Source organism: Salvelinus sp. IW2-2015, linkage group LG22 (assembly GCF_002910315.2).
Source record: "Salvelinus sp. IW2-2015 linkage group LG22, ASM291031v2, whole genome shotgun sequence".
Taxonomy (NCBI): domain Eukaryota; kingdom Metazoa; phylum Chordata; class Actinopteri; order Salmoniformes; family Salmonidae; genus Salvelinus; species Salvelinus sp. IW2-2015.
The window spans coordinates 19188501-19199447 of record NC_036862.1 but is presented as its reverse complement, the minus strand read 5'-3'; the positions used below and the strand labels follow the sequence as shown (position 1 = coordinate 19199447).

General features: G+C 46.0%; 1 protein-coding gene across 1 annotated transcript in view; it reads left to right on the top strand.

The window, feature by feature from the left end:
- The first annotated feature begins 2168 nt into the window (after nucleotides 1–2168).
- The window catches only part of LOC111949807 (neurobeachin-like), a 155842-nt gene continuing 147063 nt past the window's right edge, over nucleotides 2169–10947 (top strand). Inside the window, 1 exon segment of the mRNA XM_070433858.1 lies at nucleotides 2169–2310. Within this exon segment, the coding sequence (XP_070289959.1) occupies nucleotides 2247–2310 (64 nt within the window). The 5' untranslated portion in view covers nucleotides 2169–2246.

Here is a 10947-nt window from a genome sequence, read left to right as displayed (position 1 = left end):
ATTGCCTGCGTCCGTTATGGGTCCGCGGTCAAACGACCACCCCTCATACTGTCAAACGCTCCCTAAAACACTTTCTGCAAACAGGCCTTTCTTAATCAACCCTGGCCGGGTAATCCTGGAAGGATATTGACCTGATCCCGTCAGTGAGAGGATGCCTGGCTTGTTCTTTAAAAGTGCTTTCCCACCATCTAAATAAGCATGCCCCTTCAAAAAAATGGAACTGAAAAACAGATATAGCCCTTGGTTCACTCCAGACTCCAGGATATAGCCCTTGGTTCACTGACCATGACCAGCACAAAAACATCCTCTGGCGTATTGCACTACATCGAATAGTCCCAGGATATGCAACTTTTCAGGGAAGTTCAGGAACCAATACACGCAGTCAGTCAGGAAAGCAAAGGCTGCGTTTCAAACAGAATTGCATCCTGCAGCACTAATTCCAAAAAAGTTTTGGGACACTGTAAGTCCATGGAGAATAGAGGCACCTCCTCCCAGCATGCCCACTGCACTGCAGGCTAGGAAACACTGTCACCACCGAAAATCCACAATAATCGGAGAATTTCAATAGATTTCTCTAAACGGCTGTTTCCACCTGCTACGCAAAAACGGCCATAGCGACGGCACCCCCCTCAGCAACTGGCCAAGCCCCCCCCCCTCCCCCGCTTATCCTTTCACCCAAATCCCAGGCAGCTGAGTCTGAAAGACCTGCAAAATCTGGATTGCCTACAAATAAGCTGGGCTAGACAATCTGGACCCTCTCTTCTAAAAATTATCCCCGCTGCCCATTGTTTGCAAAACGCAGTATTACTAGTCTGTTTAACCTCATCTTTCGTATCGTCTGAGGATTCCTAGAAGATTGCGGGGAAAGTGCGGGAGCCGGGCAGTGCATGTCCCCCTCGTCAGAGAGGGGGAGACAACTCGGTAGGACCAAGACGGTGTCTACACAGATACTGACCGGGTGATATCCGATCCTGCCCTGCCTTTCTTAAAGTCTTCGAAAAGGCCAAGTGAGTACACGCACAGCTTGTATGGTGTGGATGTACTGTATGGTGTGGATGTACTGTATGGTGTGGATGTACTGTATGGTGTGGATGTACTGTATAGTCTGTATGTACTGTATGGTGTGGATGTACTGTATAGTCTGTATGTACTGTATGGTGTGGATGTACTGTATAGTCTGTATGCACTGTATGGTGTGGATGTACTGTATGGTGTGGATGTACTGTATAGTCTGTATGCACTGTATGGTGTGGATGTACTGTATGGTGGGACACAGCCTGTAGAGGGATGGTCTTGTTCCACTAGACTGTTCCTGTATGGCCGTATGATGAGATGTGGTGGTGTTACCAGTCTCTTAATTGATCTGGTTGTTCAGTGTGGTTCTGTCTGAGCTCTGAAAGCAGCAGCAGCCGATAGATACAGTTCCAAAAGACTGGAGATATATTCTCAGCACTCTGTTGCCGCTTTCTATAGAGAAAACAGTGTTTCATAGTTTATCTTGTCTGACAACAAACGCTGAAACAGCCTATCAGTTTAGATGCTGGAAATGTATTAAATGTGTTCATATGTTCACTGTGGGTTCTGATGTCAATAGTTATGAAATACTACAGTACACTTCTTTTTACCCCATGTCAGTCATCATTGGACGTTTTATGTAGAGATTGTGGGTACTGGATAATCCAGACTTTTGTAGCTTGCCGGATGTTATGGTATGCATTTTAGAAAAGTATCAAAACCAGATTCCCCTTTGGCTCCACTGATGTGACACTTGAAAGCATTTATAATCTCCTTATCTTTCTACACTGATATGAATCTGCTCTTTGGGGTTCAGGGTTGAGATGTTTAGCTGTTTGAATGTTTCCCGGCTGTTCTGTCTGACTGTTCTCTGGCTGTATGACTGTTCTGTCTGGCTGTCTGACTGTTGTGACTGTTTTGACTGTTTTCTGATTTTTCTGACTTCCTCTCTCGCCACCCTCTGTTCTGACTGTTCTCTGACTGACTGTTCTCTGTTCTGACTGACTGTTCTCTGTTCTGACTGTTCTCTGTTCTGACTGTTCTCTGACTGACTGTTCTCTGTTCTGACTGTTCTCTGTTCTGACTGTTCTCTGACTGACTGTTCCTACTGTTCTGTCTTTCTGCCCCTCCCCKCCCCTCCCCCTCCAGGCAGCGAGGAGGACGAGTTGGTCAAGTCGAAGAAGGGGTTCCACAGCCAGACAGTAGCCAATCAGAGCCCAGAGACGGACCTGATGTTGGATGGAGACGATGACACTGCCAGTCTGCTGCAGGAGAAGGAGATGGACAACCTGGCTGGTGAGACGCATACACAAACACGCACTCACACACACTCACACACACACACACATACACACACATACACACACACAAACACGCACATATTTATCCTATGTTTGGGTCATGGTTTATGTGTTTGGCAGTGTAAGTGGATCTGGACAGTGTTTCCAAGGTGTTCAGGTGAAAGTGTAGTTCCTGTGTGATAGTGTGTGTGTGAAACAAACCGTTCTGTGTTGTTTTGGTTCTCCAGCGCCGTTCCTTCCTCGCCTATTTGTCTCCAGAGGTCAGTCAGTCATCTCAGTCCAAGTTAAACTATATTGATTCCGGAAGGATGATCAATCTGAACATGACTGCGTATCAAATGGCACCCTATTATTTAGTTAGTGCACTACTTTTGACTAGGGCATATAGTACTTTGGTCAAAAGTAGTGCAATAGGGTGCCATTTGGAATGCAMTATACAGTGCATTTGGAAAGTATTTAGACCTCTTAACTTACAGCCTTATTCTAAAATGGATTAAATAGTTTCCCCCCCCCCCATCAATCTACACACAATACCCCATAATGACAAAGCAAAAACAGGTTTTTAGTAATTTTTGCTAATTTATAAAAAAAATCTAACGGAAGCATCACATTTACATAAGTATTCAGATCCTTTACTCAGTACTTTGTTGAAGCACCTTCGGCAGCGATTACAGCCTTAAGTCTTTTTGGGTATGACGCTACAAACTTGGCACACCTGTATTTCTCCCATTCTTCTCTGCAGATCCTCTCAAGCTCTGTCAGGTTAGATGGGGAGCGTTGCTGCACAGCTATTTTCAGGTCTTCGATAAAACATTTTTTTTTATCCCCACAGCATGATGCTGCCACCACCATGCTTCACTGTAGGCATGGTGCCAGGTTACCTCCAGACGTGATGCTTGGCATTCATGCCAAAGAGTTCAATCTTGGTTTCATCAGAACAAAGAATCTTGTTTCTCATGGTCTGAGAGTCTTTAGGTGCCTTTTGGCAAACTCCAAGCGGGCTGTCATGTGCCTTTTACTGAAGAGTGGCTTTTCTGTTTGGCCACTCTATCGTAAAGGCCTGATTGGTGGAGCGCTGCAGAGATGGTTGTCCTTCGGGAAGGTTCTCCCATCTCCTCAGAGGATCTCTAGAGCTCTGTCAGAGTGACCATCAGAATCTTGGTCACCTCCCTGTCTAAGGTCCTGCTCCCCCATTGCTCTGTTTGGCCGGGCGGCCAGCTCTAGGAAGAGTCTTGGTCGTTCCAAACTTCTTCCATTTAAGAATGATGGAGGCCACTGTGTTCTTGGGGACCTTCAATGCTGCAGAAATGTTTTGGTACCCTTCCCCAGATCTGTGCCTCGACACAATCCTGTCTCGGAGCTCTATGGACAATTCCTTCGACCTCATGGCTTGGTTTTTGCTCTGATATGCACTATCAACTGTGGGACCTTATTTAAGTGATAATGCCCGAGAAGCAGGTGTTTGGAGGATATATTGGCACGGAGTTGTTAGGGCCGAGACGAAGTCGAGGCCAATATATCCGTGCCAATATATCCTCCAAAACACCGGCTTCAAGAGCATTATCACTTTTAAAGAACGGGTTAMCAACATATTCAAATAATTATTTACTTATTTTTATTAAAAACTTGATTTTTATTCATTTATTCATACTTCCACAAGGTATAGTCCCGACACACATCTAGGGTTGCTAGAGACGCGACCCAGTCGTTCGTTCTAAATGTCCCATTACTATAATGGCTGGCAACATTCTTATCCGTTGCTTGCTACCTAGCCAACTACTGCTAACTTACAGTCACGTCAAAAAGTGCAGTCAGAATAACAGMAAAGTAGCTGCATTTGCATTTGTTTAAGCTGTTTTCTAGTGACATTTATTTGGATACATCCATAACAATGAGCTAATGAGGCGCGATTTCACCTGACATAGAAAATGTGCTCACTGTTGACACTTGTTCAGAGGAGCTAGCCAACAACACAGCTACAGTAACACGATCGCTTCAAACTGAAGCTTGGAAAGACTGCAAATTAGCTGTGTTTTGTTTGACCTTTTTTCAATTGACATTTTTTGGTATATATGTATTTCGACGAGCTGAGAAACTGTCTTTCTTGTCCCGGACAGCAGGACATCGAATTTGAATATCTAAACAATGTTGTAAATGTTGGGGAGGCAGACAGCAAGGTTTATACAAATCTCAGCTGTTGAAAACGAAATGTTAGTCTAAAAGAAATGTGAGATAATGTCTAGATGCTAAAGTGGAGATCAAGTTTATAAGTTGCCTGGCTGGGCTGATGAGACAGTGGATAGCGCAGTCAGATGGAACAGAGTAAATAGGTATTTTAACATCATAGATTTAGCTGGTGGCAATTTGTGGAATAGACACCGGCTGGAATGCGGTTTTAACCAATCAGCATTCAGGATTAGACCCACCCGTTGTATAAATAAACAGGTGTGTGCCTTTCCAAATCATGTCCAATCAATTGAATTTACCACAGGTGGACTCCAATGATGTTGTAGAAACATCTCAAGGATGATCAATGGAAACAGGATGCACCTGAGCTCAACTTTGAGTCTCATAGCAAAAGGTCTGAATACTTATGTAAATAAGGTGTTTCTGTTTTCTATTTTTAATACATTTGCAAAAATTCTAACAAACTGTTTTCGCTTTGTCATTATGGGGTACTGTGTGTAGATTGCTGAGGAAAAACATATATTTAATCAATTTTAGAATAAGGCTGTAATGTAACAAAAATGTGGAAAAAGTCAAGGGGTCTGAATACTTTCCGAAGGCACTGTATGTCACCATTCCCCTTCTAAATGGCCTAGACAATCAGTGACTAAACTAACATTTACCTAACCTGACAAACTGAACTATTAACCCACATTAACTCTATGATCTTACTGATTATAACAGACAGAGAAACTATGAAAACAAAAGAATGAATGAAAATTACTTGAATCAACCTCCTCAGTGGAAATAAATATTGAAATAAACAAATCACAATTAGTTATTAAAACACATGAGTTGGTTGTTTGATATCTATACATTTTATTTTCATTAGAACACTGAGTCATGGACTACACCCCAAATGGAACCTATTCCTTTTTATAGTGCACTACTTTTAACCAGGGTCCATAGGAATCTGGTCAACAGTGTGCATTATATAGGAAAAGGGTGTCATTTGGGACACATCCATGCAGACGAAAGGGTCTGTTAATAAGAGCTGTTCTATGACATGATGTCTGAATGTCCAGAAAATAAATTGCATRTTTAAATAATGACATTTACAATGCATTTTATCTTGGAGGCTTGGAGTTTTTACCTGAACTGTGCCAGGCAGGCAGGAGAGTTCATACAGCTGGCAGGGCTACAGTGAAACATGTAATATAATAATAATAATAAATGCAATTAAGCAGACACTTTTATCCATAGTGTGTGCATACATTTTTAAATGGGTGGCCCCAGCAGGAATCAAACTCACAATCCGTGCATTGCAAGCACCCTCATCTACCAACTGAGCCACACTGTTCTATCAGGTCCTGAGATGTACAGACGGAGTGGATGCTAGATCTAGTCGTGGTACTGCCTATGAGCCCTAGATACATTCATACCACGTCTGTAAGGTGCTGGTCTTAGGACCAGCCCTACCACTCCATCCAGTCGTACTCAGTACACGACTTGCTAACCTATCTGGAACTATTCCATCCAGTTAGTAGCTAGCTCGGTACCTCTACAATCTCATCCAGGTCATTATGATCTCTCATGCAAGTAGACTGGGATGACTGTTAGAGGTAGAGCAGTACAGACATGGCATCATCCAGTCTACCACTGCTTCAGGATCGAGAACCAAGTTCATGTGGATAAGATGACGGTTAGAAGCCTAGGCTTATCCAGACTGGATTTGGATAATAGCAATCCATCCAGGTTACGATGCTAAGTACCAGACTGGATGCGTATGGTCAGGCGTGACTAGCCTAACAAGCCAGCTATCACAGCCATGGGATCGGAGTTAGCTACGTATGTGACTTACGGAGCTAGTACAGATCGGACATCCATCCAGTCTGTACTGCGATTGACGCTGTAAACATCATCCAGTCTTATGCAGTCTGAAGCCTCTAACGTATCACGCAGTCCATAAGGTTTCATTTGAGCTGGATCGTTACATCCGAAGTCCGCTACAGACTTGGATATCTAGTGTTAAGACGGTGTCAGTTACGACCAGCTCTGACCAACATGCACAGGTCCTTGTGACTTCTCTACCTCTACACCAATCCATCACTTGGATTAGTTAGCGTGTAACGCCCGATACAAGGTCCAAGTCCAAGCTAGACTCTTTAGAGGCTGGCTCTACCTCATAGATCCCATTGCCATCCTGGTGTACTGGTCTACGTAAGCTAGTACAAACCTCACGAATCCTCGCATAGGATTGCTATGTGGACTGGCTCTACTCTACATCCATTGCTACAGTGACGCTATGCTGGCCATCAACGATCTGGGTACATTCCAAGTGGCATGAGTAGAGCTAGTACTAGACTTCGTATGGTCTGTAGAGTCAGCTAAGAGCGTTCCTTGTGTCAGAAGCCTGCATGCGATGTAGAGCGCGTACTAAGTTGCCATCACGGTAGACCTGGTGTCTCCTACTCGCGGGATGTAGTTAAGGTCTCAACCACCAGTTAAAGACTGTCGGATGTCATGCGGTCAGCCAGCCATCCAGTAATCCGAGAGCTGCATGGCAGTGCATGTAGTAGGCCAGATAACCCAGACATTTGCCTCGATGTAGCTGCGAGTGATCAGACTCATGGTCTATGCCCTACATACATGCCAAGTCATAGATCAACGTTACGGCTCAGTACTAGCGTGCCCATCATCCGAGAGTTGTAGTTGAGGATCAGCGCTTAAGCCATCCCGTCATGGCAACAGTAGCACTATACTGCGATGGAACTAGTTAGCAGTCTCAGGTCTGGAAGCTCAGTTCTAACAGACATCAAGTCATACGCTGTGAGGTCAGGATGTGATGCGAGCTAAGGTAGCTGATGGATGTAGACTTGCGGTTAGCTACATTGCCAGTCCAGTCCCTCGAGAGGAGTGCCTAGAAGATAGACCTCCTAGTACAGAACCTGGCCATGATATGTAAGTGGAGCGGATGCCAACTACCGCTAGAGACCTCGCAAGATCCGCGATGTCCAGTAGTCATGATCTCAATCCGTACTGATCTCGTTGCTCACTGCACTCGTCCAACTAATATACCGCATCAGTCATGGATGGACTTGTTGATGAAGGTTCTGCTCTTCAATCCTCCATGTCTGTTAACTGGTCTCTACATAGCACGCCACGTCTGTACTGAGTTACAGACTCTGGTACATGCTCCAGTCTGTACTGCGTCCTTATCATAGTGGATCAGTACGAGTCGGTGTAAGAGCGCTGCTCTACATCCATCCAGAGTACAGATCTGTACGCCTTTCTGGTCTACTGGCATATCTATTATCCATCCATGATGAGGCAGTAGATCTGATACTGCCTGCGGATGCGGATTCTACCCTCAGTAGATCCAGTCCAGTGTCCCTGTATTAGCTGCCTCAGTACCCATACATAACCCATCTCCCAAGTCTCTGAGCGTCTATGCTTGCTCTACCTCTCTGATGATAGACATCCATCCGTCTGATAGGCTGACTCTACAGTCCATCCCAGTTCTGTTTACGCTCGACTTACATCAGCCCAGTCTAGAGCTTGGACGTGCGTCGTATCAGCACGACTACAGCCACTCCGAGGGGAAGCGCCGGACAGACTCGGCCACTAGGGCCTGTAAGGATAGGGAGGCTAGCGAGACAACAGATGACCACTGGGGTGAGTGCATTCTAACCTCATTCATGATGGCGCAACCGAGTCGGAAGCCTCTAGCCTTCTTGACATTCAACAAGCGAGGCGGGAGAGCCGGTAGGGTGAGCAGAGCTGGATGGATGTAGAGCAGTACAGACTGGATGGATGTAGAGCAGTACAGACTGAGGGATGTAGAGCAGTACAGACTGTAGGGATTTGTAGAGCAGTACAGACTGGATGGATGTAGAGCAGTACAGACTGTGGATGGATGGTAGAGCAGTACAGACTGGATGGATGTAGGGGATAAGTGAGTACAGACTGGATGGATAGAGGCAGTCAGAACTGGATGGTGTTAGAGCAGTACAGACTGGATGGATGTAGAGCAGTACAGACTGGATGGATGTAAGCCAGTTCAGACTGGATGGATGTAGAGCAGCTACAGACTGGATGGATGTAGAGCAGTAACGACTGGATGGATGTAGGGGTAGGAGCAATACAGACTGGATGGATGTAGAGCAGTACAGGCTGGATGGATGTAGGGGTAGAGCAGTACAGACTGGATGGATGGAGAAGAGCATACAGAACTGGATGGATGTAGAGGTAGAGCAGTACAGACTGGATGGATGTAGAGGCGATAACAGACTATGATGGATGATAGAGGTAGAGCAGTACAGACTGGATGGATGTAGAGGCAGTAAGAGAGCAGTACAGACTGGATGGATGTAGAGGTAGAGCAGTACAGACTGGATGGATTAGATGGTAGAGCAGTACAGACTGATGGAGTAGGGTAGAGCATACAGACTGGATGGATGTAGAGGGAGAGCAGTACAGACTGGAGGATGTAGAGTAGAGCAGTACAGACTGGATGGATGTAGACAGTACAGACTTGATGGATGTAGAGTTAGAGCAGTACAGACTGGATGATGTAGAGGTAGAGCAGTACAGACTGGATGGATGTAGAGCAGTACAGACTTGATGGATGTAGAGCAGTGTAGACTGGATGGATGTAGAGCAGTACAGACTGGATGGATGTAGAGGTAGAGCAGTACAAACTGGATGGATGTAGAGGTAGAGCAGTACAGACTGGATGGATGTAGGGGTAGAGCAGTACAGACTGGATGAATGTAGGGGTAGAGCAGTACAGACTAGATGGGTGTAGAGGTAAAGCAGTCGTGTGGTTAATAATGCAGCTAATGAACCTCCCGTGCTTGTTGGGATGGGGAGCACTGTGTGTAGGTTGCTCGAAAAGAGGAATTTGGTCAACAACTCAAAGGGCACTGCATATCAATTACCTAGAGATACTGACTGTTTTACTAGTGTTGAGGCGTTTCCTTCCTGATGTTGGAGGGCCAGCATGTGTTGGTAAGGTCTGACAACAAGACGGCGGTGGTGTACATCAACAGGCAAGGGAGGACGCGGTCTCTCTCTCTCTTCTAAATCTGTCATCTGCTCATATGGAGCAGTGTGCATTTCCTGTCGCTCAGGGTGACATATTTTCCTGGGTTTCTCAACGTGGGTGCAGATCTAATGTCCAGGGGAGGTCCTATCTCTACAGAGTGGAGACTTGTTCGGCAGTGCTGACATAGGTCTTTATGCATCACAAGAAAACTCGCATTGTCATCTGTTCTTCTCAATGAGGGATCTGGGCACTCCGTTGGGAACAGATGCTTTGGCGTATCAGTGGCCTCGGACCCTTCTCTATGTGTTTGCTCCGGTGGACCTGATTCAAGCCACTGAGCAGAGGGTCCGTCAGGAAAGTCTGTTGTTGATTCTGGTGGCTCCACGTTGGCCCAGACAAACCTGGTTCCCGGAGATCATCCACTTGTTTGGACGGGGACCCATGGAGGGTTCCATGTCATCGGGACCTATTGTCCCAGACACACCGGAGAGTTTGGCACCCACGACCACAGATAGGGGATTTGTGGGTTTAATCCCTGAAAGGTTRAATTTGACGGCTAGGGGTTTATTCTTGAATGTTATTACGACTATACACTCGGCAGATGTGCCCTCTACGAGGTGGTGCGGTTCCTGAAAGGCGTGCGTTGGCTCAGACCGGTGTCTAAGCCTATGGCATAGACCTGCAACCTGGCTTTGGTCCTGGATGCTCTGTGTGAGCCTCCGTTTGAATGATTCAAGTCTGTGGACCTGAAGGTCCTTTCCTACAAGACTGCCCTGCTCATGATCTTAGAGTCTGCCAAACACGTTGGCGATCTCCACTCACTATCAGTACACCCTTCCTGTTTGGAATTCGCGCCTGGCGACTCTAAAGTGATGTTACCTCCTAATGCAGCTTTTGCTCCCAAGGTTATGCTTATGTCTTACAGGTCCCTGGCTTTYGAGTTGTTCCTTTTCTCACCTTCTTTGTTTGCTTTCAGTGAACAACGGAGGTTGTATGGCCTGTGTCTGGTGCACGCTTTACGCACATATATGGATAGGACCAAGGATATCTGCGTTTGTGACCAGCTTTTTGTTTGTTTTCGCTAATCCACCTCGGTAGTGCGATTTCTAAGCAACTTTTTCTCATTGGCTATCTCCCTGACAAATGACAGCGAAGGAGAAGGGTTGCCTAGCGGTGTGCGTGCTAACTCCACTAGGGGTGTGGCAGCTTCTTGGGCATTATTCAGGGGCATGACGATTGGTGATATCTGTGCTGCAGCGTGTTGGGGTTCCCCAATTACCTTGTACCTGCTCCTAGTGTGGCTCATAGTGTTCTTATGGCTGGGTCCGGCAGTTGGTGTTAGACACCGAGCTGGTTGCGCATTTGTCCGGGTTACCACAGTTCCCTGCATGTTTGAGCCTTGGGCTGCGGCAGTGTGTA